The sequence below is a fragment of the Dreissena polymorpha genome, chromosome 13, assembly GCF_020536995.1.
Source record: "Dreissena polymorpha isolate Duluth1 chromosome 13, UMN_Dpol_1.0, whole genome shotgun sequence".
Taxonomy (NCBI): Eukaryota; Metazoa; Mollusca; class Bivalvia; order Myida; family Dreissenidae; genus Dreissena; species Dreissena polymorpha.
The window spans coordinates 44,771,932-44,796,720 of NC_068367.1; the positions used below are offsets into that span (position 1 = coordinate 44,771,932).

General features: G+C 34.6%; 1 protein-coding gene across 1 annotated transcript in view; it reads left to right on the plus strand.

Moving 5' to 3' along the window:
- LOC127855204 (ATP-dependent translocase ABCB1-like) overlaps window positions 1-24,789 on the plus strand; it is a 72,407-nt gene that overhangs the window by 9,405 nt on the left and 38,213 nt on the right. Inside the window, exons 2-4 of the mRNA XM_052390621.1 lie at window positions 22,391-22,713; window positions 23,028-23,257; window positions 23,900-24,021. Of these exons, the coding sequence (XP_052246581.1) occupies window positions 22,391-22,713; window positions 23,028-23,257; window positions 23,900-24,021 (675 nt within the window). The remainder of the gene's footprint in view (window positions 1-22,390; window positions 22,714-23,027; window positions 23,258-23,899; window positions 24,022-24,789) is intronic.

Below are 24,789 nucleotides of genomic sequence, written 5' to 3' on the forward strand. Positions count from 1 at the left end.
CCTTTGACCTAGTGACCTCAAAATCAATAGGGGTCATCTGCGAGTCATGATCAATCTACCCATTTTTTAACTCCCATGAATAAGATCTACTAATCATTGTGTATTGACCAACAAACAATAGTAAACAAAGATTTATTGAAGAGTGTTAGCATGCCTGCAAGTATATGCTCATCAGATAGGCAATACATTATCTTTAAACCAATATTCCCAGAAATGGACCAGTTAAAAAGTGAAAACAAAAGAAACAATGACCTTTGTCTTTTTACAAAGGAGATTGAGAATGGATGAAAAATACCATTTTTGTTTTCATTGAGCTTTATTACCAAACATAATATTAATATCATTTCAGGCATTAAAAAGTAAAAGAGCTTAAACTAAATCTGAACAGACAGATCCAAGCGAAAAATAAAGTGTGACTACTGCTATATGCCCGCTTTCATGGTCAAAATGAACTTACAATTTATGAACTGTACCATTTAAACAAGAAACCAGGCCATGTCACAAAACCATGATTCAGCACATAGGAATTCAATTTATATAAGTGTACACACCCAAGTTCATTTAAACATTTCAGAATAAAAAATCCTCTTTCAAAATTCAGTAAACGAATGAAGTCAGATTTTATTTATCATGGTGACACTGACCGTGACGTACATTTGACTGAAATGGGAAGCTGAATCTGCATTTAAGCAACAAAAGCACACAATTTCAGCAAAAACCTCCATCATATTCATGTAAAGAAAACTGCATTTTAATCAAATATCAAATGTTTCCATGACGAAGAAATAACTTCATAATAAGCCATAACAAGGGCTGTTTGTAAAACATGCATGCCCCCAATATGGGCTGTCAGTTGTAGTGGCAGCCATTGTGTGAATACGTTTTTTGGCACTGTGACCTTGACCCTTGACCTAGTGACTTGAAAATCAATAGGGTCATCTGCGACTCATGATCAATGTACCTATGAAGTTTCATGATCCTAGGCATAAGCTTTCTTGAGTTATCATCTGGAAACCATTTTACTGTGTCAAGTCACCGTGACCTTGACCTTTGACCTAGTGACCTGAAAGTCGTCATCTGCGAGTCATGATCAATGTACCTATGAAATTTCATGATCCTAGGCGTAAGCATTCTTGAATTATCATCCGGAAACCATTTTACTATTTCAGGTCACCGTGACCTTGACCTTTGACCTAGTGACCTGAAAATCAATAGGGGTCATCTGCGAGCCATGATCAATGTACCTATCAAGTTTCATCCGTTCATCATACTTTCCTAGTTATTATTTTCACGTTTTAATAAGCGATATGGCACGTAATGCGCTTAAACAAATTATCGTTGCATTAATTACGCACAATGTTAATGTTTCGTTTGATTCTCAAATGAGCTTTACTAAATTTGTAATCCGAAACACGCTTCCGATGCTAATGCGGACAACCACCAACAACAACAACATCTTGTAAACATGAGATAAAACCCTGTCATTTAGTGCCATTTTAGATCAGATGGTGACTGCTTAAAAAGAAATTGAAGTAAGAACATGTGTTCTGAATGTTTTTCTTATAAACTGAAAAAAGTCGGGATTTATTTAAATATGTCGAAAGTGACCATATATCCCGATAAAAAAATTTCGGATGACATGTTTATATAATGTCTTTTTTGTAGTGTTTTAACCAGTTTAATAATATCTTATTGATTTTAAAACACAACTTCCATGAACATAATTATTTCCATAAAAGTCAATATATGATACTGCATTGTAAAATCAAACTTTGTATCCTAGAGAAGGTGTTGGAATTAATGAAGTGCAATGTTCTTAACTGTCGATATGCTGCTTTTTAATAACTAATGATTATTGTTCCATTTGTGAATTGTGACTCATGAATTGTGGAGATATGACTGTCAATTGCTCAACGATCCATATAAATTTCTGATCATTTTTATAATTTTCGTAATATAAGTTATGAATTGATCTTAGAAGTCATATGTATTACTTAATTAAATACATTTATAAATATAAGAAATAATCTTTAGATTATCATAATATTCTCAGGCCTGTTGGTCTAAGGGATGTGTGGGTTGTTAATTATATGTATGCCCCTCTTCGAAGAAGAGGGTGTTTATTGTTTTGCACATGTCGGTCCGTCCGTCATCCGTATGTCCGTCCACCAGATGGTTTCTGGATGATAACTCAAGAACGCTTAGGCCTAGGATCATGACATTTCAAAGGTACATTGATCATGACTCGCAGATGACCCCTGCTGATTTTGAAGTCACTAGGTCAAAGGTCAAGGTCACGGTGACCCGAAATAGTAAAATGTTTTCCGGATGATAACTCAAGAACGCTTATGCCTATGATCATGAAACTTGACATGTACATTGATCATGACTCGCAGATTACCCCTATTGATTTTCAGGTCACTAGGTCAAAGGTCAAGGTCACGGTGACCGGAAATAGTAAAATGGTTTCCGGATGATAACTCAAGAACGTTTTATGCCTAGGATCATGAACCTTCATAGTTGCATTGATCATGATTCGCAGATGACCCCTATTGATTCTCAGGTGAAAGGTCAAGGTCACTGTGACCCGAAATAGTAAAATGTTTTTGGATGATAACTCAAGAACGCTTATTCCTAGGATCATGAAACTTCATAGGTACATGGATCATGACTCGCAGATTACCCCTATTGATTTTCAGGTCACTAGGTCAAAGGTCACGGTGACTCAACTTATTATAACTCAAGAACGCTTACGCCTAGGATCATGAAACTTCATAGGTACATCTATCATGACTTGCAGATGACCCCTATTGACTTTCAGGTCACTAGGTCTAAGGTCAAGGTCACGGTGACTTCACACAGTAAAATGGTTTCCGGATGATAACTAAAGAAAGCTTACGCCTAGGATCATGAAACTTCATAGTAACATTAATCATGACTCACAGATGGACCCCTATTGATTTTCAGGTCACTAGGTCAAAGGTCAAGGTCACAGTGCCAAAAAACGTATTCACTCAATGGCTGCCACTACAACTGACAGCCCATATGTGGGGGGCATGCATGTTTTACAAACAGCCCTTGTTTGAGATGATTCTTTACAAAGAAAGATGCTTCTATTGTATTTGTTATAAATGTGTGAAAGGCTCTAAGAAGGAACCAAAGATTATTAACCCATTTACCAAACACCAACAGGATTTTACGGGTTTATAGCTGACGACTTTATAAAAAATTATGATAAAATGAGAAATTGCTCAAGATGAGCAATTTCTCCTTTTATCACAATTATTTCTACCCTAACTGATTATTTCCTTAATATTCCATTACAATTTAATTGTCGTCTGCAACCTTTTTCAAATTGGGAAAGTCCAAAATGTGTCGTTTGGTAAAGGGTTAAGGCATTTTGATTCCTACGGGTCTTGTGAATCTGTTTCAAATCAAATGCGTATATTTGATCTTCAGCATCTAAAAAAATGTGAAATAGAAAGAACGACAATATCTTTTGGAGAGATAAATGTACCTACGTTATAAGCAATCGGACTGTGCTTCAAAGGAACAATTTCCGGGCTTTTTAGTCTGTTTAGTTAACACGGTAGTAACTTTTTCCATATATAAAAATGCTCATCTTCCAACTTTAAGCGCCCAGTGGGACGAGGGATAGACAGAGAAAGTCACATGCGTGAGTACATTTCAACCCATGCGCATTGCGCGTTTTTTTCGCATAAAAAACAGTGGAGCGATACAGGGCCATCATGGCCCTCTTGTTACTTAATGTATCATGAGCAACAGCTATGACACAATATATGACCCGCGAAAATGGGTCTTGTGCCACATGAGGACAGCGTAGCTCCAACTATATATCTAAGAACGGTCTAAGTTCGCGGTAGCGTAATGGTAATGGTGTCTGTCTAGCAATCATGTGGTCCCGGGCTTGATCCTAACGGGTTTCAAGGAGCCATCTTAAGATCTCTTTATACATCAAGGACCATTTCCGACAATTGTCTGTCGATAAGCCAAAAGCTTTTGATGCATCGAGATAAAGTAATAGTTTTTAAATCATTCTTCCACGCAAATATAGTTAACATATTTTGAAAAGAATTAGACCAGTATACTGGTATTTAAGAAATGACGTGTTATGCACTAATCTTAACGCTGATCGATATATCCTGAGTGTTCTCCGTCCTATTTCATCATTTATATTCATTATACGCAAGGTACTGTTGATATTTCATGTTGCTAAGGATCACCATGTGTAACAACTTTATTTGTATATAATATGTAATTGAAGTTTATTATATTTTCGTGCAATTGAGCTTACCTATATATGTGTAGTATATAGCAGGTGATGCTTAGGATTAAATAACGACTTGTCCCAAAAATATGTTACAAAGCAATAGAGTTGAAACCTGCTTTTATGTTTGGTTACCTCTGACCCCATTAAAATATTTTTGAAAATAATAGACACGCATCAACATTTTTAGGCAAATAACTTGCTTTATGAAGTTGTATCGTTTTCGATACTTTAAACATTGTATACAATACAAGTATTAACATTAAAATTAACAGATTTAATATAAGTGTCATCTTCAATAGTATCATTATGGGGTTTAGTAAGTTTGTATTAACTCTAATTTATATTTATTATAATTTTAATAATTTACAGTTACAGAAAGAAGTGTTAAGCCATTATATTGCGTAAAAAAAAAATATTTTTAGAAATAAAACCGCGTCGGGAAAATAAAATAATCTTGGATTGTGTTATACTTTACATTATACATGCGCAAATTCTGTGTATTATAAGAGAACGCAAATTCTATGCATTATAAGAGAAATTATATTAGTGTATCCAATTGTACTAAGGTCAGGTAAGTCATCATCATCATCATCATCACCATCATCATCATCATCATCATCATCATCATCATCATCATCATCATCATCATCATCATCATCATCATCATCATCATCTTCATCATCATGATCAACATCGTCATGATCATGATCATCGTCATCATCATCAGCAGCAGCAGCAGCATCACCAATATTCATCATCATCAGCAGCATCATCATCATTATCAATCCCGGGGGAAATGAGGGACGACGGTACAAAAATCCTCCTCGCGTCAGGTCTGTTGTGTGCTGCTGAGAGTCATTCATCCTTTTATGGGAAAGGATGTCCACTCTTTTACATTATCAATTCTTTTTTTTCTGACGGCCTCGACATTGACCTCCTTCTAGCGTGTCCTGGAAAACAGTCTTGCACAGAGACTTGTGTCTGTTGACGTGTCCAAGCCAAGCCAGCTTTCGTCGTTAGACGGTCGCCAGTAGGGATTCTTGTGGACCAACAAGTGATGCAGTCATGTTCCGGCGTATTCGTTGGTCTTGTGCTACGTATAGGAAATGCGGAGCAGTCTTCAGAGACATTTTTGTTCAAATGCCTGTACCCTGCGTTCTGTGTCCGCTCGAAGCGTCCATGTCTCGCAGCCGTGGAGAAGGATTGAAGCTACGATGGACTTGAAGTGCCTGTACATGGTGGGGAAGCTGATGGAAATTATTGTCCACAACCTGCTCAGTCTGGACATCGCTGCGGTCGCCATGGAAATTCGTATGACTAAGTCAGTGAAAATGATTCAGTTAAAAAACTTCTTTTTCTTTCAAGTTCCCAAAAGCGTTTGTTGCACTTAATTGCATATTACTCTCATATTTACCCACATTGTAATTTGCAAATTAAATTAAACTGTTCACCTTATTACTTTGTTTTTCGTGACCATAATACTAGTAAATGTGTTTTGTTTATTATTAAATATGGTTGAGTGTTTTATTTTACACCATTTGTTATATTTTTTGTTGTTTTCCGAATTGTGTGTTAAGAGAGGTGATTATTTTGTATAGATAATATACCGACATGTTAAATTTATACATGTAAAGAAACTTGTTAATATTGAATGCTTTCAAAACCACAATGCGGTCCTAATTTATAACATTTTTTGTAGTTACATTTGTTTTGTTAAGGAACATTGAACCCGATTTTTGTAAACATCGGAATTACTGTTAGTCAATGAAAAGTGAACAATACAAGTCTACTGTACTTCTGTTTTGTTTTGATTCAATATTACTATTCTTGTATAATATATATTTACATGCACCCATCGTTTATCGAGTTGCGGATCTCCAATTAGTGGAGAAGAATTGAATCAATGATGATATAAACTTTCAATGTCATAAGTTTTTATTCTTTATCTATTAGCTATATGTATATCTCAGAAACCTAAAACACATATTGCATTTCATCAGCATACTCGAATTATCAAGTCAGAACACCGTACTGTATATTCACCTCTGTTCGTAAACTATATTCGCGTTTACTTTCGAAAATAAAAAAAGAGTCAATGGCGGGATAAATACAATATCGGGTAAATGTCAGCACATATAAGTTTACTTTCTCGGCACGAAAACTCAAAGCGACAATGCTTCTGCTTTATGTTCTCTACGTGAAGCTAAATAGGCGTATATATATCTAGTATTTTCTATACGCATGATATCATAAACAATCGGTAGTGAATTAAAATGCAATGAATTTTTGATAAGTTACTGTATCTTCATACTCGTAATCTGCGTTAAGATAATAACATGACAATAATTATAATTAAATCCAAGTAAAATCACAAATAAGCACAAAACACCGATTTATAAAAAAAGAAATACATTAAAAACTTACCCAATCCTTATATCACATTGTTAAATGCAATTTATTTTGTATTATATTTATAGATGAATGATGCCGAATCTGGCACTTTGTTCACCACATTAAACATATTGTTGTTCAATTTATTTTATCAAAGTAACTTGGTAATTTTTGTTCTGGTATTTTTCAATATTATGCGAAAGTCATTATCCAGACACGTTTTCTATAAGTGGTGTCTGATATACATTGTATTCAATGTGATCAGGGCAATGGAAAATACGACTCCGTTAGGGATACTGTGTGTCTAATTGGTCTTTTAACTTTAATATTTATCATGACCTATAACCTAGAACGAAGTATCTGGTCAAGCGTAAGACTTATCTGGTCTCGTCATAGTTTTCATATCTGCAAGGAAACTATAACTTATTTTAAAAGAAATCCACAGACCACCATGGTAATATGTACGCCCTCCAGCGAGGAACTCTATTTACAAATTACACTTTTACGGAAAGTAGTATACCTCTGAAAATAAACTTCCGTTGAATTACGTCAGAACAAAAATGGAAGATGTTAAATATAATAATTATATGTTGTAGTTTTTTACGGAAGGGTATAAAAACATTAAAAAATTCCGTCTTCTATACCTTAAAAATGGCATACCATACAAATGTTCTAGTATCCATTTTTTATATCAAAGAAAATCCATTTTAAAGTTACGCAAAATATTTATAGTGAAAAATGTTAACATGTAATATAAATGTCATCATTAATAATATGATTATGGAGTTCAGTAGTTTTGAATTTACTCTAATGATTATGTTTATATTAATAGTAGTAGTAGTAGTAGTAGTAGTAATAAGAATAATAATAATAATAATAATAATAATTATTATTATTTTTATTATTATAAAATAATTATAATGATAATAATATTTATTATAATTATAATAATACTAATAATAATTATTATTATTATTTTATTATTATAATATTTATTGTTATTATTATTATTATTAAAAAACGAAAATAATTATAGGATTTAGGGTAAATTCAAAATTACGGAACTCCATAATAATAATAATAATAATAATAATAATAATAATAATAATAATAATAATAATAGTATTATTATTATCATAATCATCATCATTATCACAAGTTTGCTTATTTAATTTAACTTTTCGATGATAAATTAACATGTTAACAGTGAGAGATAATTTAATTTTATTATATTATTATATTCCAGCAACCAGAAAGTAGAGATCTAGTTAATATTATAGCAATATTACTTATTTGATTCAATCAAAAATATCGTACGGGACTTAAATGTAGAAAAAGTAATTTGTTCAGAAATATAATTATTATTTGAATTTAGTCCTGAAGTTGTTGGTCTTTATATAGCATATATACAAACACCCTGCAACAAGGTTTTATATCGTCGCCACATAAGTAGGTCTTGTATCGACACCCCGCTATACAGGGAATGTCAGTATATATATATATATATATATATATATATATATATATATATATATATATATATATATATATATATACCAATATATAGTGCCAGTTACGCGGTCTCGGTAGTTTTCAGACTGTACTTACGAGGTCAATATAAAAAACGGGGTCTATATACAACCCCGCATTCAAGGCTCCTTTAATTACTATGAGGGGGGTGTAGGGGAGGTAATGCAATCAAATCTCACAATAAGGTCTTAAATCGAAAACCACAATCAGGTCTGAAATTGAAATTGTATATACCTCGCAAATAAGTTCGCTATATATTTCCTTGTATAAGACGTTAAATAAATGACGTATTTATATACAATAATAATAGTAGGTACCCCTATATACCTTAATTCGTGTTTATATCGGATAAAAAAGGGTATGGAGATACATGTATTTAAAGTGGGAACCCCATAACCTATTTCTAAATCAGAGACCCCGTAACTGGCCATATGTGTGAATATATATATATATATATATATATATATATATATATATATATATATATATCGGTAAATGAGCTACGACATTCGCATTACTATCAGTATATATCGGTAATTGAGATACGAAATTCGCATTGCCATCTGTAAATATCGGTAATTGAGATACGAAATTCGCATAGTCATCGATATATATCGGTAATTGTGATACGAAATTCGCACAGCCATCGGTATTAATCGGTTATTGAGATGCGAAATTCGCATGACCATCTGTAAATACGGGTAATTAGATACGAAATTCGCATAGCCATCGATATATATCGGTAATTGTGATACGAAATTCGCATATCCATCGATATATATCGGTAATTGAGATACGAAATTCGTATAATCGTCGGTATATATTGAGATACTGCATCCGGTAAGGGAAATTTATGTTCGAAAAACAAATGAATGTCATTACATTTACGGGTTAAAAGCTTGTGCATTTTTTGTCATCTACGTGTATATTGTGTGTTAATAATACCCATTTAAAATAGTTCATATATAACAACCACAATTTTTTAATGTCATTAAAATCATGTCCATTCGGACGTTTCCTTGGTTTCCACTGATTAAATAGCGAAAACTACATAAAAGCAGCAAATAGCGAACGTTAAGATTTTAATTTAATGATATTGAATTAATTTCTTTTTAAATGAAAAACATTTATGAACATTTGTATTATGAACATGATGAAACAATTGTTATTGCAATACTATTTGTAGAATACCAATAATTGTACATGCGAGTTTCTTTTAAGTTGTACTATCCTAAAAAGACATCTAACAATGCATATGTTATTTTACTCTTTTCCAATTGATTGGATTGCCGGTATAACCCGCACAGGAAAGTAAACTAAGGGGAAATATCTCCGTAATACGAAAAAAGCCAATGCATGTGGTTTTCTTGTAAATATCCCTAGAGACAAAGAACAATAACTTCGTAAATATCGACGAAGTGGTTATGATTTGTGCACTACGCACAGGCGCTTGACGCCCCCTTTATAATTGTATTATACATGTATCAAATGTACATTTATATTGAAACATTAAAATATAGTTTTTTTGTAAAACAAAGTAAATGAGAAGTAAATGTATTGTCTATATGTACCTTTCAGATTGATCAATTTAACCCATTTATGCCTAGCATCTAGAAATATGGCCTTGGCAAACAGCGTAGACCCAGATGAGACGCCGCATGATGCGGCGTCTCATCAGGGTCTGCGCCGTTTGCTTAAATGAATTTCTGTAAGAAATATTCTACATATACGATATAGTAGAAAATATTCGAGACATCCCTACTTTTGGAAATAAATTGATCCAATTTAGAAGGATGGGAGAGTCCACTAGGCATAAATGGGTTAAATTTATAATAAATTCTGAAACGACAGGTAGGGCCAAACCTTTCCAGACACCGAAGCCTGTGACATGTATTGCCAGCTTACATACAAACACATTGTATTCAATATATATTTGTATTATATGTGACCAGACAAGCGCATGCTTTGCGATAATTTAAACAAGATCAAATTTATTTAATAAATCCAGACTATAGTTGCAATAATCCAACTTCCAGCTGTTGACCCTCTGAGCTGTACCTATGTAATCCAGAATCAGGTCAAACATGTAAATGCATTAATGCGGAATCAATAAGAGTTTAACAACGCTTTAAATGAATCGAAGTGACTGATTACTAAAGAAATAAAGGGTATACAGGTGGCCCTTGGTCTTGTACTGCTATCCAGAAATACTACGTTAAAGTTTAAAGGTGTGATTAGCCAGTGTTATTGAACCCGAGAGAAACGGGTCGGTGGTAACGTTTCGGGTGTGTAATATCTATAAAGATATAAATCACAGCAAAAGCAGAACTGATAGTATTGAGAAAATAGAACATGAGTAAAGGTAAACATTAATTATTTCATTTTTCGTTATTGTGGAATTTTAAATAGCATTTCTCTAATCTTGTTCGCTTTGAATAACTGTTGACACATTATATTAAAGTTAGCTGTTTCTTATCCAACGAAATGTTAAAACTATCGGTACTGTTATGCACGAGTCGTTTCCCACTAATCACAGACAATCGCTAAATGTTTTAACTTTAGACTCTATCGCCCGGTTTTTCAAGTCGAACTTTGCGATTCTAATGTATCCCTCTTTTTGCACATTGATCCTCTTTTCGCTGCATTTTATGTCAACAAAGATGGATACGCCAACGCCAAAACGAGCGAAAATACAGTAGACTGACTTCAAAATCACTTAAATCGTGGAGGTTCCGGGGGGGGGGGGGGGACTTCGCCCCCTGGATCCCCTAGCAGGTTTTTGACCTGCACCCACCAGGGGCCCTGGCGGCCCCTAGCAAATCTTTTAAAATCCCGCCCCTCCCCTAACCAGAAAACCGCCCCTGCGTGTGGATATATGTGCATTGTTTAAATATTTATTTATAACCGATAAACTAGAAAGCTTTTCTCGTTGAAATCGATCATCTAATTCTTGCATTCTTGCTGTAACTTCTTATATGCGTTCACGCAACAAAAAGTAGATGGAAATAGCATACATTGGCGTGAATCTATAAATAAATATAAAACTACGGGCACGTGTGTACTAACATGTTGGTTCCAGTTTTAACACACTGTTTTAACCTGAAAATCGCAAAAATGAAAAAAGGTAACAATTGGCATTTGGTGCATCATATCTTGTTTGATTTCCTAAGTATACTTGTCCTTCAACTGTCATATTGCCTGGCCCCGCAGTTTTTAACATACTTTTTAAACCGGAAAATCGCAAACCTAAATAAAAGGCTACACTTACATTAGCATTTTTGCAGACGTTTGAATTGTTGCGTATATTTTTCTACAACTGTCATAAAGCCATCAGTAGCATATTTGCTATCTTCTCTACGAGCATATGCTTATTTGCACAGGCTAATCTGGGACGATACTTTAAGCTCATGTTTTAAGCCCAGTTTTCCCGGAACGAAGGTCCTTTTATGACAGCGGTACGTGTTCTTGTCTCTTGGGTCGAACGGATAATAAAGAGGTGATCCTCTTAAGAAGTACAGACAATTCATTTTCGACGGAACTGCCGAGATCATATTGAATAAAAGGATAAAAGGATAAGTAAGAAACTAAATCTATCAAAGATTTTTTTTTCATGTCTCTTCGTCAATTTCTCTCTCATTAAACATGATTTTATATATTTATTTGAATATATTGGGCTTCTGTGCCCATATACTATCCAGGTTACGTTACTTCCACCTGTGCGCGTAATTGAATGTTAGGTTAATATATGGCACACTTATAGGTCATCAGTTTTGCGTTTATCGCATTATTAAAGACATTCGTATAGTCATAATTCCTCAAAATACCTAACAATTTGTCATATCTATTTTAGCCTGAAATGATAAGGCTGCGTACCCGTATTGATTGAATTTAAAGCTGCAGTAAAACACAATATGCTGTAATACGGCTTTGTTTTGTTGGGTTATATTGTCACACGGTCGACATCCAATGCCACCGCCTCTGTTTTGTGCTAAGATAACAATGTTCGCGCCTCAATATTCGCAAGTCTAATTTTAGTGAATGAGTGAAACTGAAATCGATCAAAACAATGTCGTAAAAATAGTGTTTTTTTTTTTGTTTAATCTTATTCGGCATTATTTTCATTTAGGTCCCCTTAACTGACATGAATGGTTTCTTCGTCTAACGTCAATTTGCGAATGACCAAACTGAAAACTTAAGGCCGATTATTATAATTATGGAAATATTAATGATTTACATTCCGTACACATACATTCGCGAGTTTACAGTATTTTCATTAGGTATAAAGGGTGCTTGGACCCACCACGGGTGCTTACATAATGCTTCTTTATTTTATAGGCGTAAGGGCCAAAAAGCTTTACGGTTACCATATTTTTTTCTGGATAACTCAAATTCTGCTAATTTCGACTAAGCCCCCCACCCCCACCCTTTGTATATTATTCTTGTTTAATTTTAATAATACTCGACATTAACCAAATATTTGTTCGGAACGTTATTCTGTAAACTGCAATATATTTTTAATGTACGATTATATGTGAACTGGAAGTCCTTTCATTCTATTATATTCTACGAGTTTCCATTGCATACTTTTTTAACACTAAGCAAGTCGGGACTTTTAGATAGTTGACAAGCCTCTTTGCTCATGTTTACGAGTTCGGGTCGGGATATTTGATATCTTGCAAGTTGTCAATGATTAATATTTAATACAATAACCAAAATAAACATACTTTTAATATCATGTTACAAATGTGTCGTAATTGTTGTATGTGGTAAATAATAAATATATGGTATATCATTCAAACCCTCATTTATCATTTCAATATCTGGTACGATAGTGTACTTTCTTGTGAATGGCGTATACTAAAAGTATCAAAAAATTCCCAAACTATACAAACAAGTGGCAAGAGAATAGAAGTTCAAGTAGCTTTTTATAACACATTCGTGTGCCGAATCATGAACTCTTGTTTCGGAACAGAAATGCCAGAGACAAGAAGCCGTGTTTTTCGCGAAGGTCATGCGAGCTATTTTATGACATATTGCATGTTCAATGTGCCGAATCATGAACTTTAATGTGCTACATTGTGGTCTAAAACCGACTATTAAACAACGAGTTTAACAACGCTTTTAACGGACTGAAGTCACTGAGTACTTAAGAACGTACTCAGAATATAGGGTTTACAGGCGGTCTTTGGTCTTGTACTGCTATCGAGAAATACTACGTTCAAATTTAGAGGGTATATAAAACGGTGGGATTACCCAGTGTTATGAAGCCCGGGAGAAACGGGTCGGTGGTAACGATTCGGTTGTGTAATATCTATACGCATATAAATAACAGCAAGAGCAGAACTGAAAGTATTGAGAAAATAGACCATGAGTAAAGGTAAACATTAATTATTTCATTTTTCTTTATTGTGGAATTTTAAATAGCATTTCTCTAATCTTGTTCGCTTTGAATAACTGTTGACACATTATATTAAATACAGCTGTTTGTAAATCGAAACTTATCAAACCAACTGTTGAAAAACTATCGGTACTGTAATGCACGAGTCGTTAAGCATACTCCGGCAATATGCCTTACAACATGTGGATATATATATAAATATATATATTATTTATTTATAATCGATAAACTAGAAAGCGTTTCTCGTTGAAATCGATCATCTCATTATTGCGTTGTTGCTGTCACTTCTTATATGCGTTTGCGCAACAAATAAATGGACAAAGCATACATTGGCGTGAATCTATAAATAAATATAAAACTACGAGCACGTGTGTACTAACATATTGGTTCCAGTTTTTACCACACTGTTTAAACCTGAAAATCGCAAAAAAGAAAAAAGTTTACAATTGGCATTTGGTGCATCATATCTTGTGTTTGATTTCTTAAGTATAATTGTCTTTCAACTGTCATATTGCCTTGACAGGCTTAACTGGGACTTCATGTTCCACCCAATCTGGATTTTCTCTATGGAAGGACCTCCTTTAACAAAAATATCAAAAATTCGGAATGTGTCGCCTCTGATGAGCATGTGCTTATTTGCACAGGCTAATATGGGACGAGTCTTTAAGCTCATGTGTTAAGCCTAGTTTTCCCGGAACGAAGGTCCTTTTATGACAGCGGTACATGTTCTTGTATCTTGGATCGAACGGATAATAAAGAGATAATCCTCTTAAGAAGTACAATCAATTTTGTTCAAGCTGCAGTAAAACACAATATGCTGTAATACGGCTTTGTTTTTTGGGGGTCATATTGTCACACGGCATTAGCATATTGTCACACGGCATATTATAAATATACTATAATAGAAACAAGGAGTGCAACTTCATTTGCCATAAAACTACACCATCTTTACTGTAAACCATGTAACTCGAAAAAAATAATAACGAATCAGTAACACACCGGTTGTTTTCGAAAGCTAATAAAATAATTTATCAAGAAAAATTAACATCAGTACCATTGAGCCAGCAGTATTTCGATACCAGCTCTGTTTCTCTGCTTCGTGTTTCGTGTGTCGCCCTTTGAACGCGAGACACGATATTTTGCGCGATACTCAAAGCGACACACGATATTTTGCGCGATACACGAAGCGACACACGATATTTTGCGCGATACACGAAGCGACACGCGATATTTACCACGATATATCGCCTTTTGGGCTACCAACACTAGGGCGATATTTCGTGGTACATTCTCGCGCGTCGCCTCGTGTATTGTACACAATATCGTGTGTCACTTCATGTGTCGCGCAAAATATCGTGTATCATTTTGTGTGTCGTGTGTCGCCCTTGATGAAAGAAGGGCGAGATTATAGATGGCACTATCAGGATTCCGTACCGTATTGTGTTTTTCTGCAACTTGAATTTAATAAAATACGGGTACGCACATTTATTCTTTCTTACTAAAATAGGCATGACGTTTATTTACGTTGTTTTGCTGAATTATGATAATGGAAGTCGTACGTATTGCGAAAGTGCACAACTACAGGAGTACCATATATTAACCAAACATTCAATTTAATGATAATGGAAGTCGTACGTATTGCGAAAGTGCACAACTACAGGAGTACCATATATTAACCAAACATTCAATTTAATGATAATGGAAGTCGTACATATTGCGAAAGTGCACAACTACAGGAGTACCATATATTAACCAAACATTCAATTTAATGATAATGGAAGTCGTACGTATTGCGAAAGTGCACAACTACAGGAGTACCATATATTAACCAAACATTCAATTTCATGATAATGGAAGTCGTACGTATTGCGAAAGTGCACAACTACAGGAGTACCATATATTAACCAAACATTCAATTTAATGATAATGGAAGTCGTACGTATTGCGAAAGTGCACAACTACAGGAGTACCATATATTAACCAAACATTCAATTTAATGATAATGGAAGTCGTACGTATTGCGAAAGTGCACAACTACAGGAGTACCATATATTAACCAAACATTCAATTTAATGATAATGGAAGTCGTACGTATTGCGAAAGTGCACAACTACAGGAGTACCATATATTAACCAAACATTCAATTTAATGATAATGGAAGTCGTACGTATTGCGAAAGTGCACAACTACAGGAGTACCATATATTAACCAAACATTCAATTTAATGATAATGGAAGTCGTACGTATTGCGAAAGTGCACAACTACAGGAGTACCATATATTAACCAAACATTCAATTTAATGATAATGGAAGTCGTACGTATTGCGAAAGTGCACAACTACAGGAGTACCATATATTAACCAAACATTCAATTTCATGATAATGGAAGTCGTACGTATTGCGAAAGTGCACAACTACAAGAGTATCATATATTAACCAAACATTCAATTTACTGATGATCGATTTTTTGTATTATGTATGCTTTTGTTAACCCATGCATGCCTAGCGTCTAGATAAAAGGCCTTGGCAAACAGCGAACACCCAGATGAGACGCCGCATGATGCGGCGTCTCATCAGGGTCTGCGCTGTTTGCTTAATAAATGAATTTATGTAAGAAATATTCTAAATATAGAAATAAATGAACTAGACATCCCTAATTTTGGAAATAAAATGATCCAATTTAGAAGGATTGGAGAATCCACTAGGCATAAATGGGTTAAATATGATCTCGGCAGTTTCAACGAACATGGATTGTCTGTACATTCTATGAGCGATGACCCCTTTATTATTTGTTCCACAGGAGGGAAGCCCATAGTATTATTATTATTTATTTGTTGTATCATAAATATGCTTAATTAGAAACAATGAGTGCAACTTTATTGGTACACCATCGTTACTGTAAACCATGTAACTCGAACAATTTTTAACGAATCAACTAAACACCGGTTGTTTTCGAAAGCTAACAAAATAAATCAGGAAAAATTAACATCAGTACCATTGATCCAGCAGTATTTCGATACCAGCCCTCAGAAATTGACCCATTTCCAAAATCGTGTTTGGTCGGACACAAGTGTGTCCACATAGAGATTTTTGATGTCGACCACTTTTAAGAGCTTAAACTTAATAAACAAATCATTAAACGGTAGATAAACAGAACCTGTATGCACATTTAACTTTCTTTTTCAATCCGTTACAATACCTATTGTTATCGAAAAAGTACAAGGTAAACACCATTTTATCGCGTCATTCGATCCGCGAGTAGAAGCAATCGAAAAAAAATCCCTAACTGAACAAACAAGTGGCAAGAGAATAGAAGTACAAGTAGCATTTTATAACATATTCGTGTGCCGAATCATGAACTCTTGTTTCGGTACAGAAATGCTAGAGATAAGAAGCCGTGTTTTTCGCAAAGGTCATGCGAGCTATTTTATGACATATCGCACGTTCAATGTGCCGAATCATGAACTTTTATGTGCTACATTATGATGTGATCACAGTATCGATCCCACTGATGGAATTGTTACCGTAAAATGATTTATAAACGGAAGTCAATTGTGTATGTACCGAATAGCTATTGCATAACAGAAATACATTTAAGCGATCTGTTCTATTTTACCAACCCAAGCTCGGATGCGATTTTGTGTTTGTGGAAACATGTACGGATGAAAGCTTGTAAGGAAGCTCATTAGGACGAATCGTATTGAACATTAACCCATTTATGCCTAGTGGACTCTCCCACCCGTCTAAATTGGTTCAATTTATTTCCAAAATAAGGGATGTCTAGTATATTAATTTCTATATTTAGAATATTTCTTACAGAAATTCCTTTAAGCAAACTGCGCAGACCCTGATGAGACGCCGCATCATGCGGCGTCTCATCTGGGTCTGCGCTGCTTGCAAAGGCCCTTTTTCTAGACGCTAGGCATACATGGGTTAACCCAGGTAAATTATACAACGTTTATAATCGTTTATGTTCAAAATGTTTGTTGCGTGTGAATGGTTTTAACGGTTTTAGTAATTACTTACACCAATAAATTAATTTAAATGTTCGTGTGTCGTGTGTCGCCCTTGATGAAAGAAGGGCGAGACTATAGATGGCACTATCCGGATTTCGTAATACGGCATTGTTTATTTGGGTAATATTGTTATACGACCGAAATCATTGCAACTGCATCCGTTCTGTGCTGAGAAAACGATAACGATGTTTGCGTTTTGTAACTTACTCGCATGTATAGTTTAAGTTAATTGGGTTTAAGGGTATCGAACAAAACACTGTCGTAAAAATATGCTTTTGTTCAAACCGGCGTTACTTTCACTTGGTGTCCATACCTGACGTGAGGGGTTTCTTTTTCTTACCTCTTATAGTCCAAAACCAAACTGAAACTTAAAGACCAAATATTATTTTTATTAAGCCATTCACTATAAACATTTCGTACTTAATTTCGTGAATGCATAGGAGGTTAATTAGGTTGATGTGCTTAGACCTTACCCGGTCGCTTTTAAATTGAAGCTTCAGACGCGGACGAGACAAAAGGCTGTCCGAGTGACGCAAAAGTTGGTACACTTGCTTCTCACCTAGGCAATCCTGGTTCAATACCTGGTGCGGGAAGCATATGAGTTTGATTTTCGGTATCCATACCGGACATATGGGGTTTACTTAGGCTTCCTCCAACACACCAGAACTGAAAATCTTTCAGCTGCAACCGACAGCTGTGAATTGCGGCTATAATTCAAAATACGTCCCAACTTGAGTGAGTCTAGTAAGTTAAGCAGATAGTGGTGCTGGGACAAACCCCTGGTCCACACATCATGCAGCCTCCGGGCGGAAGGACTTCTTAAACTTCGAAATACACACAGAAAAGGACCAATAAGAGTCTCAAATGTCATTTATTTTCTGGACTACAAAAATGTCCGATATTTTTTATTTAGTTTTTTTCCCCTCAAAAGTATGTTCGAACATGAAAATAAATAAGTTTGGAACGTAATGCTGTAAAGAAGATTATATGTACAATTGTATATGAAATAGTGTTGTTTGTTGAATTTATACACGACGACTTTACAGTAAGCGAGTCCACAAATCTCGGTATTTGGCAAGCCCATTTGTCCACGTTAACGGCGCCGTTTCACTTTGAATTTAAATCACGCAAGAGGTCAGATATTAAATTATATTTAAACCAAGACCAAAAATAATATGCTGCAAATATTATGTTACGCAAACGTTGTTATCATTGAATGTGCTAAATAATACATGTACTTGCATTTCAATGCCTCGTTTATTACTTCCAATATCTGGTTCAACAGTGTAATAATCCTTAAATGCCGTTAAAATTAAGAAGAGGCTATGGGAATATTCAATAAAGAACAAAAAGGTGACAAGAGATTAGAAGGTCAATTAGTTTTTAAGACATGCATGTGTCTAATCATGCACTTTTGCTATACATAAAACTCCAGAGATTAGAAGCCGTGTTTTTTTGCAAAAGGTCACGCGAGCTATTTTATGACATAATGTTTAATGTTACAAATCATGACCTCTTGTGTGCTATATTGTGATCGCAAACCAATAAGTTCTTGCAAAGGTCATGCGAGCTATTTTATGACATTTATCATGTTCTAATCTGCTATATTGTGATTGAAAACCAATATGAACTTGAACATAAAAGGGTCTGCACACAAGAACGATGTGGTCACTGTATCGATGCCACTGATAAAATTGTTACCGTAAAATGATTTAAACGGATGTAAATTGTGTATGTACCAAATAGCTATTTCATAACAGAAAGACAATAATATCTGCTCTATTTTACCAACCCAAGTTCGGGTGGGAATTTTGTGTTTGTGGAAACATTTACTGATAACTTGTAAGGAAGCTGATATAGGACGCATCGTATTGAAAATTAACCCAGGTAAATTATACAACGTTAATAATCGTAGACCTATGTTCAAAATGTTTCGTTGCGCGTGAATAATTTTAACGGTTTTAGTAATTACTTACACCAATAAATATACTTAAATGTGTATAATCGAGCAAGTTTATCTTGAATTCCACTTAGAGACACGGTCTATACTAATGTTGTATTCCTTTACATGTTTTTATTTATCAATTATATATAGGGCATTCTATGCTATATTATCTTAGTCAGTCTTAAATCTATAATAAAAATTGGAACTACATGGCTCGAGTAAAAATAATGATAAAATTAAAGAAAGCACAAAGTAATAACATACTGGGACGACCAATGTAATGACCCTCGCAATAAAATTCTAGCATGTAAACCACTCGACCACCCATGCTCATGCAATGAATGTTGTATTTTATACATTATAAAAGCAATCATCGTTATGTCACAAAATATAACGATATCAACATAACTCTCAAAATTATCCGATCGTTTCGCGTTTGTAATGTTTTGATTCAAATAATGCATATTTTAGACCATGGTAAATGTTCAGTATTGCGATTTCCTCGCAAATATCATATCTACAACGAAAATGTGCAAATTTGAAATATTTGTTTTTCAATTTGGTCAATTTACCAAAACGCGAAAATGTCCCTTTAATGGAGAAATTATGTTGTTCTATCTGAGCATTGTAAAATACGAAACGAAGTGTATAGGTACTAGCAATAAACTAGACGCATTCTAAGGAAATGTCCAATCTTAAGAAAAAAGTATTGTTATGAGCTTTTATGGATATCGACAAAAAAAACAAAACGATTCTATAACAGCACGTGCTCATAAATACAAAATTATTTAAAATTACAATATTTTTTTTTTACGTTTATCATAGTTACGATATTGATCAAAACATGATACAACTTGTGCAAAACCTAGATATTGTATTTCTGAAAATAACACGTGCGGTGTACACGTAATAAGTAAATCCAACTCGAAATACTATTTAAATATGTTTAAGCTGAACTAGTTGAGTTGAGTGCTGCGCCACACGGCAAAGATTGAATCTGGCGTGCACACGTATATATCCGGTGTGGAAAAGGTGTTGACAAGTTCGCATGTGATCTTACTTCTGTAACTATTTTAAATTATTGCATAAGTGGTTAATACAAGTACTTTTCGGATCATTGGGTAATGCGTTTAAAATACACATGACTATGTTTACGGATTGTAATTGGCTTGATAAACGGTCTGTAACGATTGTTGAATGGTTTATATATTTGTACGATAATTGGTTTTATTCTTAGCTGCGCCTTGAAAGAGTGTACTTGTGGATGTAAACGTACTACTGAAACATACCGCAATTTAAAGTGATATTATGGGCATTGTTCACTGTTGAATTGAGCTGAAAAGAATTATCAGGTCAAACGAATTAGTTAAAATGTGGTAACTGACCAATTATCTGCAACTCATCTTGCTACCAGTTGTTTATAAAAAATATATATTATTTACGATATTTTACATGACTCACCCAGTCCTCTAAGCCGAAATGATCCGTAAAACAAAATTGTGTCTTTGTGTCGTATGAACGAATCTGGATGGAAACTACATTTAGACTCGCATCGTACATCGAATCATTTCTGTCGTCAGTTGTCAAAACGAAAGTACGGTTGATATTCGAATGGATTATTTTTCTCTTTCCGGGATATTGTTTTAGTATGTTGATGCTGCATTAACAAATATAAGTGTATATAAAGTGAAAACACCAAAAAATAAACAACGGTTGCGATAGACACATATATACTGTTAGATGCCCATAATATCACTTTAACGAATACACACACATTAAATTGTTACAAACGAATTGCTTAATTTTTAAAAGATAAAAGAAAACTAGAATGTGCTTATACATAGGATATAGAACGAGGTATTCGTTTCTTTTTGGTTGGGAAGATATTAAGTTTTATAATAATGCCTAAAAAGAGTCATGTTTCCACAATCCACATATCCGACGTCTTAAACTGTAACAATATTTTTCAGAATAAGTTTGTGATAATGTTTGCTACAGGCGATCCTACTCGCAAAATAAACATTAACACATTAAAAGAGGTGTGTAATATAACGATGTGAAAGATTTCTGTCACTGAACAACCTTTTTAGTGGGACAAACATGATGTATAAAAAATAACGGACTTTTGTTGCAGATCTCTTTACCCTATAGAAAGATGCAAGTTGGAAACTGCTTTTGTTTGGCATAATAGGGATAGATTTTTCCCATTTCCTTTTAAGGCTCACTTTGGTATGAAATATTTGGTTCCCACGGAAACAAATTCTATGAGCTTTAATCGCAGCAGTGCATGCAATATGACGAAAAGCGGCAGATCTATATGAACAGTTTTCATTATATGTGACTGCAAAAAATCATAATGATATTTAACGGAAACCAGTATGCAATGCATGAGAAAATTCAACACAAGAACCAACTCTGTTCAGAAACTACGAAATTAATTGTTAAACGCATACATCAGCCTGGATGGTAGTCTGATGAAATAAAGCAGGCGAGATTAAAAAGGGATACATTTAAAGCTTGCAACAATTTTGATCAGTATAAAGTAATGAGAAACAAATGCTATTCCATAGGCGTTAACGTCATGTGTTTTTATATTACCATTGCCATTTATGCTTGCAAATAAGAATGCAATTTTGCGCTAACATCGACATTGCTTTCGAAATGATATCCGTATTTCATTGAAGAGCTTGAACATGTAATCAATTAATAAATTATATTGTTGACATAACAATTATAAAACAGATACATGTATATGCAATATGGGTGCTCGTTTCAACATGCTATGCAATTTGACAAGGCAATGAGCCCGTGTCTTTCAGTGACACCGATGACAGAGTTAGCGTCCAGGGAACGCTCTGTTGTGGAGATGACACCCGTAATGAGTCCCGAGGAGCACTTTCACGAGAACGGTCACGTGCCAGCAACGCCGGTTGCAAACGTGAACGGTCACGTGATAGCAACGCAAGTTGATTACGGCAAAGAAAAGTCGGGAAACCCCATCGGCATCGTTATTTCTCCGTCGGAGAATGGAATTACAGAAAAGAAGTCTGCACCAAGCCGGTCCATGGTTTCTACCGACGACGGAAAGGAGAAGGCAAAGGAGAAAAAGGAGGGTGAACCCATGGTCGGATTGTTCGAGTTGGTAAGATTTAAGAGAATGATTTTTAGCAATATGATGTCATGTTTCTCTGAACGTTTGTTGATGAGACTTTATTTCAAGGGGCGATTCTATTTATAACATTTTGCATGCAGATGGAATTATAAAAAATGTATAAACATAAAATATAATTACGGGGTATATAGAGACATTTACATAAGGATACCGGGAACATGATTGAAGTATATTTACAAAAGCAATCTCAAATATAAACTGAAGTTAAGTATCTTCTATTATAACTACCGGTATCTACTATTATAAAATTAATCGCTGCACCTTCCAAACATTTACCCGCGCAGTTCCGGTACGCAAAGAAGCTGGACGTCTTCTTCATGATCGTCGGCATTATCGCAGCCCTCGGTAACGGTTCCGCCTTCCCTCTAATGGTCATTGTGTTCGGGCAGATGATTGACGGGTTTGTCAACTCGGGCCTGTTTTCCGGAGTGGTCGAACAACTAGACGCACTTGGGGTGCTCGCCAACCTCTCGTTGTCACAGGCGCAAGTCATAGAGAACCCGGATCTGTTGGAGTAAGACCTTTACTTTATACTAATTATAATCATAAATTAAAATGTTATATTGTGTAAGGCGAGTTTTTTATGGTTCAAGTTTATTTCATGGTTTATAAAAATAGCATCTGTATCAAAGTAAAATGTGTCCTTTACTTAAGTCTAATTGTTATATTGAATTAAAATGTATAACTTTTGACGCGTTTTGAATCTGGTTGAAGTTTTTTGCAGCCCTTTCTGAAAAAAGCACTCTGATCGACGTTAAATTTCACCTTTACTGTGATTGTCCAATTTATGAACTCGTACACACGGGTTTTGAAATTTATATCACATTCGTTTTTTGTACTGGCACAACGTTAAATATAAGAATTTGATGGTACGATCTGTAATTAAAGTTGAACAGTTGCCTTATTAGGTAAATGATAACGGCATTTGACTCTGCTCAACGAAAAATAAATGTTAATTAAGGTAACTGTAATAGTTGAAACTAGTTTTTTTTTCGTAACAGAAACTGTTAAACTAGCTACTTATTATATATAGTTTTTCAGTATAGCCTGGTGATATAACAGTATTTTATCATGTTTGAGCATTGTCATGTTCAACTTTGCATTGCTAAGTTGAATTTTAGGAAACTAAATTTACATTATCATCGATATTTTTCAGTGGCAAAATCGACATAATAAAGGCATATGATGTCAACAACACAATTAGGCTTGACGTGATTCAATCGTCTATAGATAACGACTTGTTAGAGGTTATGCAAACATACGCTTTCTATTTCATTGGTAAGTAACGGTTACATCCCTTTTTATAACATTAACCATTGTTTTGCAAACATACGCTTCGTATTTCATTGGTAAGTAACGGTTACTTCCCCTTTTTATAACATTAACCCTTGCTATGCAAACAGTATTTCATGGGTAAGTAACGGTTACTTCCCTTTTTATAACATTAACACTTATAATTTTGAAACAGACGGTAATATAATTAGTAATTTTAATTTTCCCACTGAGATTGAAGTACTCCCTGCTCTGAAATCATTTAATTTAAGGAAATACCGGAAGCTTTGAGATTGGGTGTTTTTTCGCAACGTGGTATCATATAACAGAGAGGTGGATGTTATCTACGGTTAGTGTTATATGCAGACGCGCATAACAGTTCGAATTCAGAAAACAGATTTTTTGTGCAGATTGTGTATCACGTGATGAACAGTGGGGTGTGTATATTTTGCGGCACTATTAGAATTTGTAATGCAGATTTTTAGTGCAGATTATGATGAAACCCTATTCGTCTGCGTCAATAATTTGTCGTAGAATTGTGGTTTATAATAGCGTTAGAAAAAAAAGATTGAGTTCTGAATACAGATTTATAGTGCAGATTGTGTACCTTCTATTTGCATGTAAGCGTTAGATGTAAACGTGCACAACAGATTGAATTCTGAATACAGATTTATAGTGCATTGTGTAACTTCTATTGACATGCTTCTATACGATCTTCGCAAGTTTTATACGCGTGGTATAGCGTTGGGGAACAAATGAGCACCTATAAATCTG